The sequence below is a fragment of the Trichechus manatus genome, unplaced genomic scaffold (assembly GCF_000243295.1).
Source record: "Trichechus manatus latirostris isolate Lorelei unplaced genomic scaffold, TriManLat1.0 scaffold00076, whole genome shotgun sequence".
Taxonomy (NCBI): Eukaryota; Metazoa; Chordata; class Mammalia; order Sirenia; family Trichechidae; genus Trichechus; species Trichechus manatus.
In genome coordinates this window covers 911908-939348 of record NW_004444012.1, presented here as the reverse complement: position 1 = coordinate 939348, position 27441 = coordinate 911908, and the positions used below count along the sequence as shown (strand labels likewise).

Below are 27441 nucleotides of genomic sequence, written 5' to 3'. Positions count from 1 at the left end.
GACCTGGAGTCACCTTTTTTTGCCTTTCTTTTTTTTTTTTTTTTGTTTCCCTGTGCCTTAGCTTGGTCACACATATACATATGTGTATCCTGTTATATCATACCTACCTTGAAGGCTGGCCTGGACAGAGCAGTGGGGGGCGTTTCCCGCCCCATCCTTCCCAGCGAAAGAAAACCTCTTTCCTTTCTTTCCGCCCCCTAGTGAGGTGTTTGCTCTACAGGTTCTGCTCTCCAGGCCACGAATGTTGATTTGGAGTTTTGAGTCAGTGTGAGCTCACCCAAATCCTGAATTTATCTGAAAGCCAGGTGGCTAAGGGAAAGCTGATCTTTACACTACATTATAACTCTTTGTAAGATTCCCTGTTACAAAGAGGATGGTCCTTGGCAGGGACCGTGATGACGTGCACCATCTCTGCAGAGAGTTTGGTGGTTTGTGGTGAGAACTGGCATTCTTTCAAACCAAGGTGTAGACTTCAGAGGGAATTGTACTTTACAGAGGAGCCCTGGTGGCACAGTGGTTAAGCACTTGGCTGTTAACCGAAAGGTCAGTAGGTTGAATCTATCAGCTGCAACTCAGGAGAAAGATGTAGCAGTCTGCTTCTGTAGATTTACAGCCTTGGAAACCCTGAGGGGCCATTCTGCTCTTTCCTAGAGGGTCGCTGTGAGTCGGAATCGATTCGACAGCAACTGCTTTGGTTCGTTTTTTTGGTATTTTGCAGGACTCAAGAAAGTTACGCTGGTCCAGGAGTCTCTGTTATTTTCTTGGTTTCATTCCTTACTGTGAATATTAGCTAGGAGAAACAAACAGGAACTTTGACATTTGGCTACTGAGAAAACAAACTTCCCCAGAGGAGCCCAGCCTAGCCCATAAATAACTCTTTTTTCCCCCAGAGGGTACTGATGTTATCTAACCTAACAGACATTAGTTAGCAATCCCTGTCCAGTGAGATCTCTCAGGAACATCTTTTAACTGTGTCTCTCTGACTCGGGTATCCTTTTTTTTAAGTTTGTCAGCTTACGTCCCGCGTCTGAACTCAAAACACTCATAGGGTTGATAGACACAGCAGTAAGTTGAATTAATCCTTTGCATCTAGATCTCTTTTAGAACGTTGATAACCAATGCTATTTTTAAACCTTTGTAATGAGCCCAGACAGTATCTAGAGCAGACATCTGCCACATAGAGTGGGATGTAGGCTGGAAAATAGACTGTTAGAGATGGCACACGGTACCGAAAGCACCCATCTGAGCTTATTTCCCATCCTGACTGCGTGACCTTCCTCATGCCCTGAGCTCTGCCTTTGTGACCAGGCCTGCATCAGGGATCTTAGCACCATCCATACCTCGAAGGAGCATGATAGGCAGAGGCAGACTTGGATGCAGTCATGATTTAAGAGCAGGATCTCTCACCTCTCTCAAGCGTCTTCTGGGTGTGTATATGGCATTGGGAGGCGTGCACAGTACCTTCCCAGCTGTTCTGACAGGGCCCCTTCCACTCTCTCCCCCAGCTCAGATCTGCCTCTCCCGCCCCATCACCCTCCTGACCAACCCCGGACAGCGATTTTCAGGGGCATTTAGTCAGACCACTGAAGGTCCTACACCTTGTTCAAGTCCCACTTCAGCCATCTTTCCTTTATTTGTCTAGCCAGTGGTATTTCTTGGCACAAGCCCTGGCAAGTCTGAATTTCAATTCACAGTGGTTCCTCTCTCTTAATGCTTATGAAAGCAGCATATATTAGTTTCCTAAAGCTGCCGTAACAAAATACTGCAAGTTGGGTGGTTTATAAGAACAGAAATGTGTTGTCTCACAGTTCTGAAGACTGCGTGTCTGAGATCAGGGTATCAGCAGTGTTGGTTCCTTCTCAGGGCTCCAAGAGAGAAACAGTTCCATGCCTCTGCCCTAGCTTCTGGTGGCTCAGGCATTCCTTGGCTTGCCGCTGCAGCATTACATGGTGTCCTTCTTCTGTCTCTTGTCTCTGTGCATCTTCTCCTCCTTTCTGTGGATGTCAGTCATGTAGGACTAGGACCTGCTCTGCTCCAGTACGATCTCATGTTAACTTCAAAGACCCTATTTCTAACATCTTCAAAGACCCTATTTCCACAAGGTCACATTCACAGGTACAGAGGTTAGGACTTCAACATATCTTTGGTGGCGGGGGTGGGGAGGAGAACAATTTAATTCATTACACAGCACATGATTCAATGCCAGCTGAATCCAGGCAAAGATCTAGGGTGAAGAAGTCGGTTCATTGGTCCCCTAGGGTGTTCTCAGCCCACTCCTCTTCATCTCTTAATGTACTTTTTATGTTATATCATCTAAAATATCTTTTATAGTTCTTGAATTAATGACTGAATAATTCGTGGTACGTGGTGACTTTAAAAATACTTGGCAGTAGTACGTAGACTAGAGACATTCCAGTGTTTAATGTTGCTTTGCTCTGCAGAGTCAGTGGCCAGTGTCTCCCTCACATGTCTTCCCCACCCACAATCACTCTGTCCCTACGCTGCATCCATGGCACTTCCTCGTAACCCACTTGAGTAGTTATCGTGTTGTATTATAGTTAGGAGAAGGTAAAATTGTCAAGAACTGGCACATGAGCACCCTGAAGGCAAGGACAGCGTCGTATTTAATCTTCCATCTCCGGCATGTATTCAATCATTGTTTAGTCAAAATAGAATATTTAGCACCCTCAATTCATCATCAGGATATTCTTTTCTAATAATATGGCTGGCAGACTTATCTTTTGGCAGTACGTTCTACTTCTCTGCATGCCGTACCTCACCCATAAAATAAGAATTTTTTAACGTCAGCCAATGGATGATGTGTCTTCCAGTAGAATGAAGTAGGTGGCTACTACCAGCTCTCCCTGAGCTGTGACAGCCACAGTAATGATCTCTGCTGTTGTCCTTCCAGCGACATTGAAGGAGCTCATCTCACAGATGATGATACGCTGGGCCCAGGAGGACCAGATCCAGGACGCAGAGCTGGTCCGGATGATGTTCACCCTCCTGCGGAGGCAGTATGACAGCATCGGGGAGCTGCTGCAGGCCCTCCGGAAGACCTACACCATCAGCCACACCTCCGTCAGTGACACCGTCAATCTGCTGGCTGCCCTGGGCCAGATCCGCTCCCTGCTTAGCGTCAGGATGGGCAAGGAAGAGGAGCTGCTCATGATCAACGGATTAGGGTGGGTCGCTCACAGTTCATTGTGTTTCTGTCAGGAGAGCTTTAAGTGGGATAACTGGTTTACTTTGATATGCGGATGTTCCAGAGTCAAATCATATCAAATCTCCGTGTGTCCCAGAAGGGAGTTGGTGGTCCTAATGTCACTCCTCATGGGATTGTATCCTTGCTAAATCAGCCACATTTGATAGCCTGACTGAGAGACCAGACTACCTGCCACTCGTGGGGAAGGGATGTGGCCAAAAGAAGTGTGGAAGTGTCTTGGAGAAAAGCAGAGTAATTTAGCTTAAATCTGATGAAAATAACTCCAGGGAGGCAATGAAAAAATTCTGAGGAAGGGACAGGGTATTCAGTCCACCAGAAAAGATTTGAGCGGTTGAGCTTTTGAATGTTCGGAAATTTTCTGAGACTCGCCTCTGAAAATAGCCCTCCGATCTCTCAGTGTTCTTAAGACTAACCTATAGAATCATTTTTGTCAGTTTTGTGAGATACTTTTGCCTATAACAATAGCTCGTGGCTCTCCCTTAGAAGAGATTCATAGCATTTTAGACATCAAAAGGATTTTCTTTAATTATGTAGTCTAGCACTTCCGTTTTGCAGACAAGAAAACCAAAGCCCAAAATGGTTAGGTGACTGGCCCACAATCTTCCTAGAAGCACCACAACTGCGGACTTTCTGCCCCTCAGCGTCCCGCCCCACCCCACCCCCCTTGAGTCAGCAAACCGAAGGAGCACCGCGAAGGCCCGGAAAATGCACTTTGAGCAACCTCAGAGGGGAAGATGCACGCATTGCCCAAACTCATTTCCGAACAGGAATCCTGTAATACAAATGATACAGAGAATTTACGAAAGAGAGAAAACCTACAGAGTTAGCCTCTCACCCAGGCCTTGCAGTAGACATAAAAAAAATAAATAAATAAATAAACCCCACTGCTGTCAAGTGGATTCTGACTCATAGCAACCCCGTAGGGTTTCCGCGGTTGTAAATCTCTGTGGAAGCAAACTGCCGCTTCCTCCGCAGAGCCACTGGCGGTTCTGAATCGCGGACCTTTCAGTTAGCCGTCAGTTGCTTCAACCACTGTGCCACATGGCAGCAGTGAAGCTGATGGTGTCTGCATTTAGCAGCCACGACCCTGGAGGAAAGGGGAGTGAGTGGGAAGTAAACCACCCCTTCAGGGGTTACACAGCCAGTTAAGGGGCAGTTTCTGTATCTTCACTCACTTGTGTGATGTGTATTTGTCTTGAATGACTTCAGAAATAGCTGTTTTGCACGTTAATTTCACTGACTTTTAAGGAGCAGGTATCCAATAACTGTGTTGGTATCTAATACAGAAGTGCTTTTAAGAGAAAGGGACAGGAGGAGGAGAAAATGGAGTTATGTAGAGACATAGCTATGAAGGCAAGAAGAGGGGAGACAGCGAAGAACCTGAGCACACACAGGCAGGAGAAATCTGGGGCTCTGGGCCGTCTCCCAAACTGTTAGAAGCCAGAAAGACTGAGGAGGCACTGTTTAAGGTGTCATTGGAGGGAAATGGTTCAAAGAGAGAAATCAAGAGCTTTGTAGAGATGAAAGGACACAAACTATCACTCTCCCCTGGAAAGCGTTCTACGTGTATTCTAGCTGACCTAGTGTCTTCTGAGGATCGTCTGAGCCTGTCACATTTACGTTAATTCAGCCCCAGGGTGTTTGTGTACTGCTGTGTTCTCATCCCGAAATCCTCAGAGCCCGGAAGTAAGCCAGTGCTAACGTCTCTCTCTGATCCTTACCCTAGAGGCATAATGGACAACAAAGTGTTCTACCAGCACCCTAACCTCATGAGAGTCCTCGGCATGCACGAGACGGTGATGGAGGTGATGGTGAACGTGTTGGGTGCTGAGAAGTCCCAGGTAACGGTCTAAGGAGAACTTGGCCTCGGTTACTCAGGGACACCCGGGGACGTGCACAGCACCAGAAGGAGACAAAGGATGGGATAATGAGCAGAACCCGTCCAGTGTAGGAGCTGCAGCTCTGGAAGCTTGCGGGCTTTTCTCGTCCCTTGCGCTGAGCCGTACAGCTGCTGCGTTTACTTCCTGTACGCTGCAGCCCTGCTCCTGCCAAGACGGCATTCTCTGGTTCCGCTTAGGAGCCTGGTGTGTTTTGTGCTGAGTCAGAAGAAGGCTGTTCTAAAGGAGAGAGAGCTTAATAGTGATCCTGGCAGTGTTCCCTCCGCAGTGTGCTCCTTTGTCTCTGAGCCAGTCCCTAAGGAAGTTAGGTTTCCTTGCCAATTCCCCCATCAGGGGCCTGCAGTCAGTGGGAGCTCCTGTTGTTGGCTAGGGGAAAGGAATGGGGATAGGGCCTGACTGGGCATCCATCCCAGTTCATCTGGGCTCCTCCATAGAGTTAGATGGCTTCCGAAGGCAGCAGACAGAGTACAGGCAGCCCCCAGGGTTATGAAGGAGATCCGTTCCTAACTGCGTCTTTAAGTTGAATTTCTAGGTAAGTTGGAACAAGTGCATAGGGTTCTTATTTAGCCTTCCTTTAGTGCAAGGAAAGGTGTGAAGCCTTGGCAATGATTTAAAAGCTGTACATGCAGCAAATGAGGGTGATTGTGATGAGGAATTTGTTGTGAGTAGGGGTTGGTTCAACCGTTTCAAAGTGAGGGCAATTTACCTAACATTAAAGGGCAAGTCCAAGTTGTCCGTGAGTCAGACGTTCATAACTCGGAGACTGCCTGTATGTTTTCAAATGTTAGAAATTCCCAAGTGCCAGGGTCCTAGGAATTAATGATTTCCAGTGTAACGTCACCAGTACTGGGGAGTAGGGGTGTGAAGGCCGAACAAAGGCCAAGCTCCCACTCCTCCTCACTTGCTTCCTTCTGGTCTCTTGAGAAAGTAAAACCTCTCCAGAAGATATCTGAGCAAACATCTACATGCCTCAGCAAGCTGAGAGACTGTAGGTGTCTGAGCGGCATTCCTAGAGCATCCTTCTTGATTCTAATGGGGGAAATCAAGACGTTTCTAGGATCCTGAGCACCATTTATTGACCATTTTAGGACAAAAATAAGATGTCCCCCCGCCCCCGGAGATGCTAATTACTTTGTTAGGCAGATAAGCCAAACACAATCAACAGTAATATTAGATGGCATCTCAGTGCTAAATTGTCTAAATCAGATTTGGAGGGCTGTAGGCACCCCTAGGAGAGCAGTCATCCAGGACAAAAGCAGTCGCGGAGAACGTCACAGAATCAGAGGTGAGGCCTTGCAGGCTTCCGGAGCTGCAGAAGCCAGCCCTTACCCAGAGGACGTAGGTTTTAATGTGATGGTGAGCCTTATTTTTCGATGCTCACCTGTCATCTCTTTCTGAAATTTCCTGTTCAAGTCCCGTCCACTCCCACCCTGATGGAAATAGTCTGATGTAGGGCCCTGTTTTACATGACCTCCGAGGAAAGACAGGATTCTCGTTTGATGTTTATTTCCTTTGGAGGAAAGACATTTCAAGAACTATAATAAGCTCTCAGTATTTCTGGAAGCCTCTTCTTAGATGTCCACTCTCTGTCCCTCCTGTGAAGGAGTCTTGGAATCAACTGGAGGTAAGGAAAAAACTCATTTTCTGAACCGTTCATGGCTTGTGCGACCACACCTACCTAAGACTCTTTGAGATCAGACTTTTGGAAAAGGCCTGACGATAGATTCCTTTCTTTAACGCTTCCTACTTCTCCTTACAGATTGCTTTTCCCAAGATGGTTGCTAGCTGTTGCCGCTTCCTTTGCTATTTCTGTCGAATTAGCCGGCAAAATCAGAAGGCCATGTTTGAGCATCTGAGCTACCTGCTGGAAAATAGCAGTTTTGGCCTAGGTATGTCATGTTATAACCTCCACATTCCAGCTCAGAGGTCACACTCCCCTAGCACTTAGAAGATAAAGGGAAAGAAGTCATATGCATGCAGCAGTATTTTTAAATGCCAGAACGACCTCTGCCTGATCTAAAACCAAGTGATGATACCATTTCTATTCTCTTCATCTATGTAGAGATGGTGCTACCAGTCAGGAATGGTGATAGATTTGTGTTGGCATATTCATACAATTTACCTCATCGCTCGTGGACTAGTGGCTCATAGTTTATGAAATACTGCCTGGGATTGCAAATATAGTCTGGGGACACAGACTCTGCCCAGCCCACTCAGCTGACCAGGGAGCAGTGCTAATGAGACCAAGGTCATGGGTCCAATCCCTTCTTAGCAGGCTGGCTGCTGGCTGCAGGGTACATGCCTGTCCCGTCAGCCAACAGCAAGTGTTCTCCTTAGCTGCAGCTTGAACTTGCCAAGAGCAACTACGGATAAACAGCATAAATCCATCACCACCACTAGAAAAGCAGCTCACGGCGGCATGTACCTTACTCGCTGTCGGGCTGGAAAGCAAAGCAATTTGTGGAGGACGCAAACACTGCCATGAAATCTGAAATCTCAGTTGTTTCTTCGATCAAATGCAGGCTCAGGCTACCAACCTTTTTCTAAAACACCACCCGAAATGTGTCTTAATTCTAGCCTAAGAGCCAAACAAACTAAGAAAATATTGGTGACCGGATGTACCAGTATTATCTCATGTGGGTTGGAGCTGTTTTCGAACTCTAGGTATTGGCCCTAGAAATGGTCAGGTCCTTTGAGCTTTGCTGGTCGAATGGTACCTGAGTCCCTCGAGTGGATGTCCTGTGTTTCTCATTTTCGACACTTGTAAAGAGGGGTCACTAATGGTGGTGACTGAGTAGGGGGCGGTAAGAAGTCCCATGTTAGAAAAGGACTTGAAAGCGCATAGTCACTGCTGATCCCATATTCCCTCACTGGATCCATGTCTTCACTCAGTAACCAGTGTGGGGACAGAGGACAGCAAACAGAGCTGGTCTTGGGCTCTCTTGGGCGAGCTGCCCCGCTGCAGAACAGCCGTGTGGCCCAGGTTTCAGTATATTTGCTGCCATCTTCTGTCTGATTCCGTGTACTGCAACCCTAGCCCAGCACGGGGTGGCCTCTGTCCCCTTCCTGCTCCTTCCCGCTTTCTTCTTTCTTCCCCAGCCTCCCCGTCCATGAGGGGATCCACCCCACTCGATGTGGCAGCATCCTCCGTCATGGACAACAACGAGTTAGCACTGAGCTTGGAGGAACCAGACCTCGGAAAGGTAGCTGGCCCCTGGGGGGCAGTGGGCTGGCCTCTTCCACCCACGGAACACCCAAGGCAGAGACGGCAGACTAAAGGCTAGATTTCCATCAGGGCTTACAGTGAGCATACGGAAGGGTGTGACCGGCAGCAGCACAGTAATCGTGACCAAAGTCCTCCTGTGGGCAGCGACGGCCACCTTCACAGACATGAGTGTGGACATTTGAGTGCTCTCTGTGGGGAAGCCCAGCCTCATTGGTCTACACGGAGCACTACCAGACACAGTGGTTCCTAATAAAGTTCTGTATCATCTAATGTATAAGCTTGTGCGCTAAAGAGAGAGACATGGCAGAAAATTGTATTATCAGTATAAAAGTAGAGAATGCCCACACACGCCCTATCCACGCACAAGTAAGACAAAGCTGAGCTGCCCCGTATTGGGACTGTGAATTTGTTTCCAGATGGTAGTGGTGATTTGGGGCTGACTCACCTACATCTTTTCCCGGTTGTATGTTGGGACTGTTTCCTGGACTGGATGGCCGACGAGATTAACAATGTACTTTGAGTGTGGAGAACAAAGCTTCCTGGCTCTGGGATACCCAGCCTACAACCTGGACTTCCTCACTCCCTTATTCTTCTCTCAGCTCCTGGGCTATACAGGCAGCGATTGGAGACCATCACTTAGTATCGTTGTTTTTCACAGTTACCGAATCGTATCTGTTCATTTAATGACTACTCTGTGCCTACTGTGTGCTAGACGAGATCACCACATGAGAGGGACATGGTCCCTGTACTCACTGTACATCCCTTCTAGCGAGGGGGTGGAAAGGTACAAGTGTGACCTCTGTGTAGAGGGTTTGGGAAGCACCTGACTCCAACAAGGAGACTCGGGAGGGGCCTCTCAGAAGTGATGACCTGAGGGATGAGTAGAAGCCAGTCAGCCACATTGTCGGGGAAGAGTGTGCCAGGCATGTCAGAGGCTCAGAGAGGGGGCGTGGTCGCTTGGGGATGGGAAAGTTGAGTATGATGGAGTTCAGGGTGTTTGGCAGGAGTGGTGAGATGCTAGGCAGAGACAGTAAGGAAGTGGACTTCGTACTTGTTTACTGCTAGTGATAGAAGTTGATGCTCCTACAGAGTGCTGAGCGCCAAGCCCTGTGCTGAATGCTACCCGTGGATTAACTCAAGTGACCCTCAGAACAAGCCTTTTGACTATTGCCCCCCCTCCCCCCACCTCCGCTGGAGACCACTGAAGGGCATGGAGCAGGGCAGCGACACAATATGATTTGTAGTTTAGAAAACATATCCTGGTTTCGTTAAGAAGGAAATATCCCCCATGGTCTTCTTAAAATCAAACAATAGTTTAGCTTAACTAGTAAAAAAGGTCTGCCTTGAGCATTGTGCTCTTTTAAGAACTATGTCTATGGGATCAGACTGACAACAGCAACTCGAAAGATTAGATAGGAACCTTAAGGGGCAGGGAGTATTTGTTAATGGGGGAGGAAAAACTCAGAAAAGGAGGGTGAGAATGGTTGCACAGCTTGAAGAGTGTAATTAATGTCACTAACTGGTACATGTAGAAGGTGTCGAATTGCTGTAAGTTTTGCTGTGTGTATTCTCAATAACCACAACAAAATACATAAAATCGAGGAAGAAAAAAAAGAATGATTGAAACAGGAACAAGATTGGAAGCAGGGAGAAGAGTTAAGAAGTTTCTGCAGCAATCCAGGTACAAAATGGTGATGGTTTCCGTTCATATCGAAGCAGTGGACACAAGAAGTGTTTGAATTCAAGATACCTCTTAAGAGGAAGAAAGGAGCCCTGGTGGCACAGTGGTTAAGCCCTTGACTGCTAACCAAAAGGTCGAGAGTTTGAACCCACCAGCCACTCTGTGGGAGAAAGATGTGGCAATCTGTTTCTGTTAAGATTACAGCCTTGGAAACCCTAGGGGGCCGTTGTGCTCTGTTCTGTAGTATCTCTGAGTCAGGATCAACCTGACATCACAACAAAGTAAGAGGGAGGATGATGTTGTTATTAGCTGCCGTCAAGTTGGCCCCCAACTTACGCGCGATGGAACTAAACGCTGCTGGGTCATTTGCCCATCACCATGATCAGCTATGGATTGGACTGTCGCGATCCATGGGGTTTTTATTATTGGCTGATTTTCAGAAGTAGATTGCCAGGCCTTTTTTCCTAGTCCATCTTAGTCTGGAAACTCCACTGAAACCTGTTCAGCATCATTACAACATGCAAGCCTCCACCGACAGATGGTTGGTGGCTGAGCATGAGGTGCATTAGCTGGAAGTCAGACCTGGGTCTCCTGCATGGAAGGTGAGAAGGTACCACTGAACCAGCATTGAATAGCATCTATAAATTGGATATAGGGGCAGGGTAGGGGGAGGCACGAGTCAGGGAGTGGCTCCCAGGTCTCTCTGACTTGGATACCTGGATGGGTGCTGGTGACACTTCTCCCTCTGAGGACTAGAGGAGGTGGGGCAGGTTTGAGGAAGCAGGTGATGAGTTTGCTTTGGGTAGTATTGAGTTTGAGCTACCCTGAGGCTCCCAAATAGTTATGTCAAGTAGGGAGTTGACAAGTCGTTCTGAAGCACAAGAGAGTCTTCTGAGCTGGAGATAGAGCAGTGAAGGGTGATTGAAGCTAGAGGGGTGGGTGACCTCACTCCAGGGCCACCTAGAGCAAGAAGACCACCAGCACTTAAAGAGAGCCCAGAATAAGAAGTGCCCACTGAAGAGACTAGGAGGAACAGCCAGAGAGACACAAGGGAATCCCAGGGATGTGGTGTCCAAGGAGCTGAGGGGAAAAATAGTTATATATCGCCCCCCTGCCCCCAAATAGTGAATGTGGGGAAGCTCAAAGAAGACAGGTTGAGGAAAGAGAGGAGAGAAGGAGGAAGTATCATCTATCTTTTGGTTCAAGGATATCTGCTCAGGTAACCAGATAGACAAAAGTCATCTTACTCAAAACGATTTTGGTTATTTCAGGCCTTGGCAGGGCATCATTGGCCAAGCTGCAGAACCATCTCTGGTCTATTAGTATGAGATAATAATTAGCCACCAATGAAGTTTTTGAGTTAGTAAATTCTACTTCAGATTCATTCAGCAAAGAACTACTGAGGGGCTACCATGAGCCAGACAGACAAAACACCTGCCTCTGTGGAACCTTTGGAAACCCTGGTGGCATAGTGGTTAAGTGTTACGGCTGCTAACCAAAAGGTCAGCAGTTCGAATCTACCAGGCACTTCTTGGAAACCCTATAAGGCAGTTCTACTCTGTCCTGTAGGGTCACTATGAGTCGGAATTGACTCAACAGCAACGGGTTTTTTGTTTGTTTTTTTGTTTGTTTTTTTTTTTTTGCTTATGGAGCCTTTTTCTAGTGGGAAGAGCTTATGTGGTAGTAGTGGGGTGAGAGAGAGGTTTTATCTTCTAGCCAGTCACCTTATTTTGCTCCTTAGGGTCTTTTTCAACATCAAAAATGTATTTTAAAAAATAATAGTGTGTGGGTTTTTTGGGGGAGTGAGGGGGGACAAAAAACATAAGTTGAAACACTTCTATTATTCTGTCAAACCCAATAAATAATCTTGTTGAATCTCATTGGGTTCCTAATAAGCCATTAAGTCAAAAGCAGAAGTCAGGAAAAGAAGCTATTTACTGAGCTTGTCAAGTATGATATTTATCAAACAACCTGATAGCATAATGGAGTGGCCCTGCTTTTAAACTTACTTTAGGAGGCGTCCCAGTCAAACAGAATTTGGGAATCACTTTAATAGGCCCCCGAGCTGCAGGAGGAGCCTGAGTGACCTACAGGGGGAAACCTAAGAGGTTGGTCCTCTAGGCCCGTAGGCCTGTACTGAAGAGATATCCACACCCCCAATACACTCTATCTCTCTGTGTCACACACACACGCACAGTCTCACCCATGAGTACAGTGTGTAATAGCTGTTCTGCAGATGTCATGTATGGTCATGGTCTCTGCTTTGACTTTGGTCAAACTCTCTTGTTTATGCATTTACCCGTCCCCCCCGCCCCCCAAAAAAGCAGCCAGTTGCCGTTGAGTCAATCCCGACTCATTCAACCCCACGTGTTTCAGAGTAGAACTATACCCCATAGGGTTTTCAGTGACTGATCTTTCAGAAGCAGACCACCAAGTCTTTCTCCTGACATGCCTCTGGATGGATTCCACCCGCCAGCCTTTTGGTTAGCACGGAACCATTTCCACCACGCAGTGTTGTTGGCCGATAGATGATGAGCAGTGCCGATATAAAAATAGCAGCTGATGGTTCTCCTACAAGGCCCTGTCCCAAGGTTTTGGAATCAGTACCTTCTTCTCAGCCTCAGTTCATCCTTTGAAATGATATTACTTGACTAAGAGACCGAGCCCCTCTTATAAAATGTAGGGTGTGATGAGTGGAAACTAGCAAACCAGGTTGGAGAGATGGAAACCGATGGGACATAGGGATGATGAGTTTGCAGCCCCCTTTTCAAGTGGGTCAAGTGGCTCAGCACAATGCCACAGATTATTCAGACCAGTGCTGGGGAAATTGCCCAGCAAAGAACCTGTAGTTCCTCCCTTATATTGATCCCAGCAGAAATTAGGTCAGTGAAGATTGAACACCTCCCCACCTCCCCAACACACACACAGGGAGTGGTTTAGTGGCGAGTGAAATATCCTGCACCTGTAACCCTGAAAACTCTGACGTTTTAAAGGCAAAATCAAATCTAAGGTCCAAGCAGAGTAGTATTCTTCCTGGTTTAAGAGGGGGAAAGTGACCGTAGCTTCTTACTGAGTTTTACCTTAGATTTGTTGTTCTTGCAAAATGACTTAGAATATTTGACACCAGCAAATATGTGTTTGTCTAAGGTTTAATGAGCACCTAGTATGTGCCAGGCTCTAGGGATTAAAAACAAACAAAACATCCCTGACAATGAGGATTTTGCAGTATAGTGGATTCTTCTCTTCTCCCTACACACGGAAAATAGCAAAGGCTGAATTAGAATAACTGCCTCATTTTAAGCAAAGGTCTGTTTGCCAGGCTTTTTGTCTGACACCTGCTTGAAAGTAGGCAGAACCTAAAATTCTCTGCAAGGTCCCAGAGCTGGGATCTTTTGATAAACGTCTAGTAATCCATAAACAAAGACAACACGAATAGTCCTAGTCTTTAGCTGGCTGTGGCTTCACTGGCCACCCCAGTCTTATCATCTGGCTTTTGACTTTGGATAGCGGTTACAGAGGCAGAACTTGAATAGGGAACCCTGGTTACCAAGAGCCAACTCAGCATCAGCCAGTGACTGAATGTGTTGGTTTCGCAACATCGTGGCCAGATGAATATGGCCAGGCTGGATCCCGCAATGTGTCCGCTCTCTCCACTGTTACGTCCTAAAACACGCTCTAGTTGCTGCTTAGGACTATTTTTTTTTTCCGAATTTTATTAATTTTGTTATTGAGAATTTGTCACTGAGAATATACACAGCAACACTTAACACCGATCCAACAGTTTCTACGTGTACCATTTAGTGACACTGATCACATTCTTTGAGTTGAGTAACCATTCTCACCCTTCTTTTCTGAGTTTTGTTCTCCTTCATTAACATAAACTCACTGCCCCCTAAGGTTCCTATCTAATCTTTCAAATTGTTGTCGATTTGATCCCATATAAGTAGTTCTTAAAAGAGCATAATGCTTAAGGCAGACCTTTCTCACTAGTCAAGCTAAGCTATTGTTCAGTTTTAAGAAGACTTTAGGGGTTATTTTTGGTTTAAAGTTTAAAGATTATCTCAGGGCAGTAGTTTCAGGGGTTCATCCACCCTCCATGGCTCCAGAAAGTCACAACTATTTTTAAATGGCAGCTCTTTCTTAGCAGAAGCAAAAGAACCTGGGAACTGATTGTACATGCTGTATTCCTACATAACAATGATCATCAGTCTTGATGATTACTTGGAAACAAAAATGGATTGGAGGTTCTGGTTACACGTATACTGAATGATTTACTTTAAAAGTCTTGGCCTCTCTCTGACTTCTAGGGAAAATTAAAGCCCTACAGTTCCCAGAGTTTTGCATGTCTCACAACTCTCTCTTTTAAAAAGTGAGGACTTAATTTCATATTGTTCTTGGCAGGTGGTGACCTACTTGGCAGGCTGTGGCCTACAGAGCTGCCCCATGCTTCTGGCCAAAGGGTACCCTGACGTCGGTTGGAACCCCATTGAAGGAGAGCGCTACCTGTCCTTCCTGAGGTTTGCCGTCTTTGTGAACAGTGAGTCCCAAGTTTTCTATGCCTTTCAGACCCAGGATAGCCCAGTCATGGGTACATACAAGGAAAAATGGATTCTTCCATTGATTCCTGTCCATAAATATCATAGATTCTAAATGTGCCCGTAGGGACAATCAGGATAATCAGGACAGATGAGGATCAAGAGTAGAGTCCAATTGGCAGAACACCGAGGTCTAGTCACAGATCCAGCAGGAAATTCCCTGTAAAGGCATGGGCTTGTCACCTCTGTATCTCTACTGTCAGTAAGAAGGGCTTTTAATATCTTCATATCATCTACATCACAGAGCTAAATGCAGATATGCCTCCAGATCTTAGATTATTGGATGGCTGGATGACTGGCTGGCTAGCTGGCTGGCTGGATAGATGAGTACATGACTGAATGAATAAAATCAAGAATAATTGAATAGCTGTAAAGATTAACAAAACTCTCAATAAGAAAAAAATTGCTATAGAAATCATAAATATTATTCTTAATATAATTCACCACCCATTTACAGTGAATGCCAAGTCTTTCAGAATTCTTCAGTTGCACCAGTATAATGTGCTGATTCTTGTGTAAAGTAAGTGGACTGTCTCCTTGAAAATATATCCAGTCCCCCAAGATTTTGTTATAATATGAATTCATTTGTGTTTACATTATAGGTTTGTTTTTTTTTTTTTCATGTGCTTTAGGTGAAAGTTTACAGCGCAAATTAGTTTCTCATTCAAAAATGTATACACAAATGGTTTTTGTGACATTGGTTGCAATCCTCACAATGTGTCAGAAGTCTCCCCCTTTCCATTTACACCCCAGGTTCACTGTGTCCATTCTTCCAGTTATCCTGTCCCTTCCTGCCTCCTTCTCCTTGCTTTTGGGCAGGTGTTGCCCATTTGGTCTCATATACTTGATTGAACTAAGAAGCACATTCTTCATGTGAGTTATTGTTTGTTTTATAGGCCTGTCTAGTCTTTGGCTGAAAGGTGGACTTCTGGAGTGGCTTCAGTTCTGAGTTAGCAGGGTGTCCAGGGGCCATAGTCTTGGGGGTTCCTTCAGTCACTGTCAGACCAGTGAGTCTGGTCTTTTTTTGTGAATTTGAATTTTGCTCTACATTTTTCTCCCTCTCTGTCCAGGACCCTCTATTGGGATCCCTGTCAGAGCAGTCAGTGGTGGCAGCCAGACACCATCTAGTTCTTCTGGGCTTAGGCTTCTGGAGGCCGTGGTTCATATGGTCCATTAGTCCTTTGGTATTAGTCCTAGTATTTTCCTTGTGACTTTGGTTTGTTTTGTTTTTGTTTTTTCCATTCTCCTTTGCTACGAATGGGATGGACCCAAATAAATATATCTTAGATGGCCATTGGCAAGCTCTTAAGACCCCAGACACTACTCACCAAAGTCAGATGTAGACTATTTTCTTTATAAACTATATTATGCCAGTTGACCTAGATATCCCTCAAGACTATGGTCCCCAGCCCTCAGCCCCAGTGACTCAGTTTCTCAAGGTGTTTGGATGTGTCTAGGAAGCTTCCTGTGACTTTCCCTTGGTCAATTTGTGCCAACTTCCCCTATGTTGTGTGTTGTCTTTCCTTCACCAAAGTTAACACTTGTTTACTATGTAGTTAGTGATTTCCTCTCTCTACCCCTCCCTTCCCCTCCCTTGTAATCATCAAATATTGTTTCTTTTCTGTGTGTAAAACTTTTCTTGGGTTTTTATAATAATAGTGTCTTACAATATTTGTCCTTTTGTGATTGACTTATTTCTCTTAGCATAGTGCCCTCCAGATTTCTCCATGTTGTGAGAGATTTCACAGATTCATCATTGTTCTTTATTGTTGTATAGTATTCCATTGTGTGTATATACCATAATTGGTTTATCCATTCATCTGTTGATGGACACTTAGGTTGTTGCCATCTTTTAGCTATTGTGAATACTGCCGCAGTGAACATAAGTGTGCATTTGTCTATTGTGTGACGAATCTCATTTCTCTAGGATATATTCCTAGGAGTGAGATTGCTGTATTGTATGGTATTTCTATTTCTAGCTTTTTAAGGAAGCACCATATCATTGTCCATAGTGGTTGTACCATTTTACATTCCCACGAGAAATGCCTAAGAGTTTCAGTACCCCCGCAACCTCTCCAACATTTGTTATTTTCTGTTTGTTTTTTTTTATTAGTGCCAGTAATGTTGAGGTGAGATGGTATCTCATTGTAGTTTTGATTTGCATTTCTCTAATGGCTAATGATTGCAAACATTTCCTCATGTGTCTGTTAGCCGCCTGAATGTCTTCTTTGGTGAAGTGTCTGTTCATATCCTTTACCCATTCTTTAATTAGATTATTTGTCATTTTGTTATTGAGATGTTGAAGTATCCTATAGATTTTAGAGATTAGACCCTTGTCGAATGTGTTGTAGCTAAAAAAATTTTCCCCAATCATAAGTTGTCTTTTTAGTCCTTTGGTGAAGTCTTTTCATGGGCATAAGTGTTTAATTTTTAGGAGCTCCCAGTTGTCTAGCTTGTCTTCTGGTGTTTGTGCATTGTTAGTTATGGTTTATATTGAATTTATGCCACGTAGTAGGGCCCCTGGTGTTGTACCTATTTTTTCTTCCATGATATTTGTCGTTTTAGGTTTTATATTTAGGTCTTTGATCCATTTTGCATTAGTTTTTGTGCATGGTGTAAGGTATGGGTCCTGTTTCATTTTTTTACAGATGAACATCCAGTTTTGCAAGGACCATTTGTTAAAGAGACTGTCTTTTCCCCCATTTAATGGACTTTAGGCCTTTGTCAAACATCATTGGGCCGTAGGTAGATGGATCTGTGTCTGTGTTCTCAATTCTGTTCCATTGGTCTGTGTGTGTGTCATTGTGTCAGTCCCAGGCTGTTTAGACTGCCTTGGCTGTATGGTAGGTTCTGAGTTAAGGTAGTGTGAGACCTCCTACTTTTTTTTTTTTCAATAATGATTTGCTTATCTGGGGCCTCTTTCCTTTCTGTATAAAGTTGGTGATTAGTTTTTCCATCTCATTAACAAATACTATTGGTATTGGGATCCAGATTACGTTATATCTGTAGATCACTTTGGGTAGAATTGACATTTGCACAATGTTGAGTCTTTCTATCCATAAGCATGGTGTGTTTTTCCATTTATGTAGGTCTCTGTTGGTTTCTTGCAGTAGTATTTTGTAGTATTCTTTGTATAGGTCTTTTACATACCTGGTTGGATTTATTCCTAAGTATTTTATTTTTGGGGTGGTGGGGAGGGCTATAATAAATGGTATTGTTTTCCTGATTTCCTTTTTGTCATTCTCTTTATTGGTGTATAGGAATGCAACTGATTTTTGTATGTTTATCTTGTATCCTGCTCCTCTACTGAATTTTCTATTAGCTCCAATAGTTTTCTCTTGGAGTCTTTTGAGTTTTCTATGTATAGTACCATATTATGTGCAAATAAGGACAGTTTTACTTCTTTCTTACCAATTTGGATGCCCTCTATTTCTTTTTCTTGCCTAAAGCAGAGGGAGCAGAGTTGCCCTCCCAGTGGGCCTGGAAGACAGAGCTGAAGCCCAGAGCCAAGGAGCCTCCACTCAGAATCCAGAGAGTGTGGCCAATACCTAGAGTCTGAGGGCAGGGCTATTGTGTAAATTGTCTCAGAGAACAGAAGATTATTTTTGAAGCCTTGAGGGCTAATGTAGTATGTTCTGCTGACTTGCTTGGTGCCTGCTATCCCTTCTTTCCCTCCAGTTTCTCCTATTTGTAGTGGAAATGTCTAGCTTGTGCCTGTTCTGCCATTGTTCTTTGGAAGCAGATAATTGTATTCTAGATTTCACAGATGAAGAGAAAGTTTTGGATTTTGGACTTGGAGTTGATTTAAGACTTTTGCTATGATATGATGGGGTGAATGTGTTTTATATGTAGCAAGGACATGGATTTTGGGGGGCTAAAGGGTGGAATGTCATAGATTGAATTGTGTCTCCCAAAAGTGTGCGTCAATTTGGTTAGGCCATGATTCACAGTATTGTGTGGTTGTCCTCCATTTTGTGATTGTACTTTTATGTTAAAGAGGATTAGGGTGGGATTGTAACACCCTTACTAAGGTCACATTCCTGACCCGATGTAAAGGAAGTTTCCCTGGAGTTGACCTGCACCACCTGTTATCTTACAAGAGATAAAAGGAAAGAGAAACAAGCAGAGAGTGGGGATTTCACACTACCAGGATTCCTGTGCGGAGAAGCTCCTAGTCCAGGGGAAGATGGATGAGAAAGACCTTCCTCCAGAGCTGACAGAGAGAGAAAGCCTTCCTCTGGAGCTGCTGTCCTGAATTTAGACTACTAGACTGTGAGAAAATAAATTTCTCTTTGTTAAAGCCATCCGCTTGTGATATTTCTGTTATAGCAGCACCTGGCATAGTAGACCATATGATTGTCCAATTCAGAATGGCCAGCACCAGTCCATTTCAGCTCACTGATGCCTATGATACTGATCTGTATGTGTTCCATTTCTTTTTGTTACGGCATCTCATTTTCCTAGATTCATACTTCGCACATTCCAACGTTCCGATGATTAATGGATGTTTGCAGCGTTTCTTCTCATTTTGAGTCGTGCCACATCAGCAAATGAAGGTGCCAAAAGCTTAACTCCATCCGTGTCATTAAAGCCAACTGTACTTTGAGGAGGACGCTCTTCCCCAGTCGTGTTTTGAGTGCCTTCCAACCTGAGGGGCTTATCTTCCAGCATTGTATCAGACAATGTTCCGCTGCTATTCATAAGGTTTTCACTGACCAGCTTTTTCAGAAGTAAACTACCAGGTTCTTCTTCCTAGTTTGTCTTAGTCTGAAAGCTCTACTGAAACCTGTCCACCATGGGTGACCCTGTGGTATTTGAGATACTGGTGGCTTAGCTTCCAGCATCCCAGAAACAGACAAGCCACCACAGTACAACAAATTGACAGACACGTGGGGAATAAGGAGGGTAAAGATGTGCAGAGATCACAATAATAAAAATAATTGGAGTAAGACAATAAGAGATTGTTGGTGGGCTTCAAGAGAGGAAGCTCATATCCTGATGAGAAGATCAGAAAAGGCCTCATGAAGTTGGCGACATTAGAGATGGTCTTTGAAGGGTCAAATTTCCAGATACAGAGGCCCAGGAAAGGTATTCCAGTTTAAAGCAGCATGAGCAGTAACCTGAAGGATAAAGCATGCTGTGTTCAGGAAACAGAGGGTGGTTACGTGGATGGAAGTGGTAAGAGATGAGGCTTAAAGGGTAGGTAGGGGGTTATCACGGGGAGGAACCTAAATACCAAGATGAAAAGTTTAGTTTTGATTCAGTGTGCAGACAACTGGGAAACCTTTTTAACAGAAGAATGACATGACAGGTACCATAATGGTAAGCATGGAGATGGGTACCATGATGACACCAGCGAGAGAAGCTGGTACCTAGAGGGCTGGTGCCATGCCAAGGCTGGAGTAATGAGTTTCTGAATTATAATGGTGGTGGAGGAGATGGTATTTTAAAGAAATTAGAGACAGAATATACAGGAGTGGATGATGGTGATGGTGGCTGAGCATGGGTATGTTGAGAGAAAAGGAGCAAAGGTCACATTGAAGCTTAGAGATTTGAGGGTAGGGAAAAAACAAATAAGGATGTCAGAAGAAGAAGATGATTTGGGATAGAAGATAATAAGCTTGGTTTGGTTCAGATCATGTTGAGTTTGCCATGTGCAACACCCAAATAGAGTTGCCCCTAATTGGGGTTATAGGATGGAGATCAATCAGTCAACAGATTGGGACAGAATAGATTTACAGATCATCTGTGGCTGAAATAATGGGAGTAGATTGTCACAAAGGAAAGTAAAACAAGAGAGATATGGAGAGTATGAGAAAGAAAAAGAACCTTTTTTAATACCTATAGGAGGAGGAAGAGTGGTTCAATCACAAAGTGACATAAAAGAAGAAAGGACTGTAGACTGGAATATCTTGGGTTCAAATCCTGTTCTATCATTTACTAGTTGTGTGAACTTGGGCAAGTTACTAAAACTTTACCTGCCTCAGTTTTTTTTTGTTTTTTTTTTTAATATAGAGATAATAATAGTATGTCCCTCACAGAGTTGTTGGTGAGGCTTAAATGAAAAATCCATGGAAAACTTAGTTTAGCGCAATTCCAGAAACATAGTAGGCTGACAGTTGATGTTAGTACTAGTTGTTGTTGATCCTTACAAGGGTGCTAGGGCGTTTGAAATGGGAAGACTGTATTTCTTTCTTGGGGTCTCAAACACTTTATAAGTCTTAATGTCTAAGAGGTGGTTAAAAAGAGGACTTCTGGCCATTTTTGTGGTTTGAAATTACTCTTAAATCCAGATCCTATTCTCAGCAGTGAAAGATGAAGTTGATGTGGGTGGTCATGGTGTATGATGGGGGTGTTTATGGTGGGGAATGATGGGTAATGTTGGATGATGGTAATTGATGGCGGGTAGTGGGCAGTAGATGGTGATGGTAGGTGGTGGTGGTAGATGATGAGGGTGTTTGTGGTGAGTAATAGTGGGGTTGGTGATAGTAGGTGGGCTGATGATGATAATGATGGGACATGGTGACTGGGTGGTGGATGGTCATAGCAGGTTGTGGGAATGATCGACATGGCTAGTGGTTAGTGATAGTGAACATGGTGATAGTGGGTTTAGGTGGTGGTGGTGAGTGATGGGTGGGGATGGTGATGGTGGGGAGAGGTGATGGTGGCAGATGACAGCGTTTATGGTGAGTGATGGTAAGTAATGGTAGGGTTGGTGATAGTGGATGGAGGATTGCAATGATGGAGATAGTGGGATATAATGATTAGCAGTTGTGGGAGTGATTGTGGTGGATGGTGGTGAGTGATGTTGGGAGTGGTGATAGTGGGTGATAGGTGGTGAGAGTGATGGTAATGATAACCAAAAAAAAAAAAAACACCCCAAATCCATTGCTATTGAGTCGATTCCAACTCATAGTGACTCTATAGGACAGAGTAGAACTGCCCCGTAGGGTTTCCAAGGGGCAGCTGGTAGATTCGAACTGCTGACCTTTTGGTTAGCAGCCAAGCTCTTAACCGCTGTGCCACCAGGGCCCCAGTGATGATAACAGCAAATATTAATCATTTAACACCATCACCATCCCCACCATCAGTCACCACCACCTACAGTCCACTGTCACCACTTTTGAAATACTTATATATGTATTAACTTACTTAAATTCTACAACAGTCCAATGAAGTGTAGGTACTGTTATCATCCTCATTTTAGAGATGAAGACCCTGAGGCTTAGAGAGATAAGATACCTTGCCTAGAGGCACACAGCTAGTAGGAACTAAAGCCAGGATTTGAGCTGAAGCAGTGTGGCTCCAGAGTCAAACTATACAAACTATTATGTAGTATTGCCTTCTCAGCACTGTCTCCCTAATGAACGAGTGAACTTGTCAAAAATTGTGGCATTATTCAGTTACTGTTTGGAGCTAATGTATTTTTAAAAGTGCTTTTTTAAGGCTCCAGAAGTGAAGCTTTTGCCAAATCAAAATCTTTTGCTGTATCAAAATAATAGAATTGGAAAATTCTTTCTAACATTATTTTACTAGCATTTCTTTTTGTAATGTTTGTCTTAAATCTTCTTAAACAAGATGTGCATTTAAAAGAACTTGTTAAAGCGTATGATTTTTCTTTAATTTTATTAGCTTGCGGGGAAGGCTTGGGTTATGTTTAACTCTGAGAGAAATGAAGTTGAGAAGCTTCTATGTATACGGCAATTGAGATCTCTATAGCCAGGCTAGACACAGATGTGTCTGGATGTCTGTGATCAGTCCCTTCCTAACGTAGATTTGGAGAAGGAAAAGATTTCTTAGCAGTCCACAAGAAGAAAGACAAAATTTACTCTCTGCTTTCTTGGAGTTCTTGGTATTTGTGTTTCAGTGATATCTTCCCCAGAGTACAAACTTAGTCATGAGGAACACAACTTCTCCCAGCTTTGCCTAATCTGCTTCTGTAGGCAGATTTATCATCAGTAGCCATAACTTGTACATCTGTCATGTGAAGCGTTTATGAGAGGCTGTGAGATGTGACAAGAGATATGCTCTAGAAGTTCTGCCCTCAAGTTCCTAACAACCCACAGCAGGAAACAGAAAGAAAACCCAAGTTGAATGATCAGAAACATACTTGGAATAATACTAAAAGCAATATAATCAACCACGCCTAGCTGTGTAGTGACACGTGTGACTGTTGGCCTGCCAAAAGTGGTGGTGCCAATAGGAATTCTGGGTGATACAAAAGGTTAACCTGCTCTGCTGCTGACTGAAAGGTTGGCACTTTAAGTCCACACCGAGGCATCTTGGAAGAAATCCCTGGTGCTCTACTTCTGAAAAATCAGCCATTGAAAACCCTATGGAGCACAGTTCTACTCTGGAGTTACTGTGAGTTGGAACAGACTCGACAGCAGCTGGTAGAGATAGGCTGGCAATGGATGGAGAAGGAGTCAAATGTTCAATAACTTCTTGGAGAAAGAAATGGGCATAGTTTAACAGAATCGTGTCGGGAGAACACAGAGATGGGGCCCTTAAGCCCCATAAATCTTTAGGACAAGAGCACGAACTAGCATCTTAGGTTTGAAGGGCATTACATTCTTTCTGACTCTAAAAAACATGAACACATGGACAGAAATGAATCAGCTGACGCATTTAAACATCTACACCAAGAAAAGATGTTGGGCTCTGGCCATCACCCTTGCCTTGTCATTCTCTAGGTGAACCAAGTGTAAGTATCTTCAGATTCATTCTTGCTGAACCCCCAGTGCTGTCTGTACTGCAATGGGACTTGACTGGGGATACGTTCTTTTCTTTAGGACTAATTGAATCTGAGGAAATGGACAACCCAGGCGCTTGTAAACAATGTCTGGAAAAGCGATGCTTTAATAGTCACCATTAGTTTTCCATTCAAGTTTAGGAAATGGTTTATCATCATCAAAATGCATTATAATTCATTTATTAATTGTACCTGTTTTTTGTCCCAGTGCTACACAAAGAGAACTCTGACTCCTTCCTCTAAAGGAGTTCATAATCTAAAAAATACTACTAATTATAATGGTAGCTAACATTTATTGTACTCTCACAGTGTGCTAGAATTGGGCTTTGTACTTTAAGTGTATTTCACTCTTCAAATGATCATATGAGATAATGTTTATTATCTAGATTTTACATACGAGGAGACAGAAGCAATCATTTTAAACCTCTACCTTGTGTCTCAATGAAATCTGTTTATTCATTCAAGAAATATGTTTTGAATGCCTATTTTATGGTAGATGTTAGCAAGACCCTGGAGCATACAGGGATAGATAGATGTGCGGGCCCTGATCTAATGGAGTATATAGCATTTGTTGTTGTTAGGTGCTGTTGAGTCGGTTCCAACTCATAGCGTCCCTACATACAACAGAATGAAACACTGACTGGTCTTGCACCATCCTCCCAATTGTTGGTATGTTTGAACCTGTTTTTGCAACCACTGTGTCAGTTCATCTCATTGAGGTTCTTTCTCTTCTTTGCTGACCCTACTCTACTTTACCAAGCATGATGTCCTTCTCCAGGGACTGATCCCTCCTGATAAGATATCAAAAGTATGTGAGACTAAATCTCGCCATCCTCACTTCTGAGGAGCATAGTGAGGGAAACAAAAAATTCATGAATTACACTTGTTTTCAGTGTTTGAAGGAAAAGTACAAAGTGTTTGAGGGGACTACACCCTCTGGGGTGTCCATGTTTAAGCTGGTCCTAAAGGACGAGGAGGCTGTATCTAGGTCAAGAGTTTACACCAAGGGCATGAGAAGGAAGAGAGTGTCCAGGCAGAGGAACTTTAAAACAGGGACTGTAGTTAGAACCTAGAGAGTGAGAAAAGCAGTGGGATGAAGATAAAATCACTGCATCTCAATTTAGTGTCCCTTTGGTGAGAATAACTGCTTTACCGAGGGTAAAATGGGGAGAATCATTTCCATTTCCATCCAACTGCTCAGGAATGTTGAAAAGAGGGTAGTAAATTGAAGACAGTTTTGAGAGCCTTCAAAAGAAAAGAACTGGAAACATCCGTGCTGTTAAGCCCTTGGGCAAAACTAGTTTATCTCAAATCTCTACCTTGAAAGCTGCCTTCAAGGTCAACGTTTAGCTTCCCTACAGTGGATTTGGTTGGCAGTCATGCTTGCTGAGCTACAGGTAATTAGGAAGAGAATGTTTTCTCTTTTCTAACCATACCATCTTCTACTTTATAAAGCCTTTGGAAATTCTTCTCTTTGGGCCTCTCTAATTAGCATCAATGGCTGCACTTCAGTTCCTTCCTCTTGCAGTGACATTTGCATACCCCACAGATGTCTACGTTTTAGTAGTCAAGGGTTAGCTCCCTGAGTCAGTTGTAGGAGCCAACCTAATTAGCTTAGATCCGAGAACCAGGACTTACATAAAATAGGCTAATCTGGCAAATGAATTTCAATAGAAAACTGCATAGAGAACTCATGTTCTGATTTTTCAACTTCTGATGTGCCTTGTGGTTCCATGTCCCGTCAAACTCCATGACAATGATGGTGGAGGGAAGAGCTACGCTGAATTCAGCTTGCTGGTAAAAACTGTGTCTGACCCACAAGCATTTCCACTCTGGGAGTTGAAATAATCAGAGTACAATATTTAAATAAGCTTGAATAACAGGGGCTTTTTCCCCCCTTAGTTCTGACATTTGAAATTTCAAAGTTCTGGCTTCATTATTCTTGTAACTGAAAAATGACTACCGGGAGGGGTGATGTATGTGCTCCTTGATAAGTATTGGGGCCAATAACATTTGAAAGTAGTAGACTGTGAGTTATATCTAGGACCAAGAAGATTCACTTTTCACCATGTCAATTGTCCTGGTAGTTTTTTTTTTTTTTTTTAATGTATCCCTCTTGTACTTAAATTCTTTATTGGGTATAAATGCCAGACTCAACTAATAGGACAGCATGGGGTTAAGACTTAGCATCATCACGTTATAAGAGCTGTTCTACAAACTGCATAATGTCACGCAACCCCTCTTCTCACTTTCTCTCCTTTGAGAATATATTGGTTCTTTCCCCCATACCATTATTATAATTATTTTACCCTTTCAGCATCTCCTGAGAATTTTCTTCACATAGATTCTACTTTAATAAAAATTAAGTCTTTTTTTGATATTGTGCATTACGTGAAACTTGAAGAAAAACTTTTTTATAAACATCTTAGATTCTTTTTGAAGGACTACGTTATAAAACAGTGATGCCTGCTGATGGGCTATTTAAATTCAGTTTAATGAAAATTTATTTCTGAATCAAGTTATGTAATTCTAAAACTTACAGTGGCATGTGCTTACAGTCTTGAGTTTCACCTTCAGTACAGAAAACCCAAAACCAAACCCATTGTCATTGAGTTGGTTCCGACTCATAGCGACTCTATAGGACAGAGTAGAACTGCCCCATAGGGTTTCCAAGGAGCACCTGGTAGATTCGAAATGCTGACCTTTTGGTTAGCAGCCAAACTCTTAACCACTACACCATGAGGGTTTCCTCAGTACAGAGGTCTAAGAAATAAAAGAGAATGTCAGCAAGCTAAACTCTAGTACAGGAATATAGCTGTGATCTAAGATTGACTTTCCAAGGCTGTGAGACACTTCAGACATGTTCAAATATGAGTTTGTGTGACAGAGATGCGCACAAGTTAATTTCAAACACTATGACTGCGAGCTCAGCCTCTCTGCTTCCTCTGACATGATGGAGAAGCCTCAGAGAATGGTTTAGACTACTAGGCTCACTCTAAAACTAGAAGAGGCGGGAGTTTCTCAATGGGGCGAATGAGACCCGGTGAAATTAATGTAGTGTGCATACTCACACAGCATTTATCTACAAAGCTGGAGCAACAAGGTTCTCATTTTAATACTTTACTCACAATACTTCTGCCTAAGTTGATCCATGAAAATTTTCATTAAACAGGATTTAAATAGCTGTGATGGTTTTAAAATATGTCCACAAATTCTTTGATGCTTCTCCCTCCAAAAAATGGAGTCTAATTCTCTTCACCTTGAGTGTGGACTGGACTTAATGAATCATTTCCACTGAATAGAATATGGTGGAAGTGATTATGCATGACGAGGTTATAAAAGGCATCACAGGTTCTACCTTGCTCTCTCGGATCACTTGATCTATGGGAACCCAAGTTCCATGCCACAAAAAGAATGAAGAAACCCTATGGAGAGGCTCATGTGGTGAGAAATTGAGGCCTCCTCCCAACATCCAGCAAGGAATTGCCAAGTCATGTAAGTGAGCCATCTTGGAAGTGCATTCTCCAGCCCTAGTCAAGCCTTCAAGCACCCCTGGCCAACAACGTGACTGTAACCTCTTAAGACATCCCAAGCTGGAATCACCCCGCTTAGTCACTCCCAAACTCTTGTCCTACAAAAATGTGAGATATTAAATGATTGCTGTTTTAACCTGCTAAGTGTTTAGATAATTTTTTTGCATAACAGTAAACAATTAATACAATAGCCTATCAAGATGAAGTCTCTTGAAACCCTTGAAGGAAAATCTAGTGATGTTTTAGAGAAAATTTTCTTCAGGCTTTATCCAGTACACAACATCAAAAAAGTATTGCCTTTGAATGGATCAAAGACCTAAATATAAAGCCAAAAACTATAAAGTTCACAGAAGAAAAAGTACGATCAACCCCTGAGGCCCTAATACATGGCATTAATAGAATACAAACCATAACCAACAACACACAAACTCCAGAAGATAAGGTAGATAACCGGGATCTTCTAAAAATTAAACACTTATGCTCATCAAAAGACTTCACCAAAAGAGTAAAAAGAGAACCTACAGACTGGG

At 43.5% G+C, this 27441-nt stretch overlaps 1 protein-coding gene across 1 annotated transcript in view; it reads left to right on the top strand.

The window, feature by feature from the left end:
• Positions 1-27441, top strand: part of RYR3 (ryanodine receptor 3) — a 420187-nt gene that overhangs the window by 249665 nt on the left and 143081 nt on the right. Inside the window, exons 39-43 of the mRNA XM_004380716.1 lie at positions 2912-3185; positions 4953-5067; positions 6884-7013; positions 8224-8327; positions 14433-14568. Coding sequence (XP_004380773.1) covers positions 2912-3185; positions 4953-5067; positions 6884-7013; positions 8224-8327; positions 14433-14568 — 759 coding nt within the window. The remainder of the gene's footprint in view (positions 1-2911; positions 3186-4952; positions 5068-6883; positions 7014-8223; positions 8328-14432; positions 14569-27441) is intronic.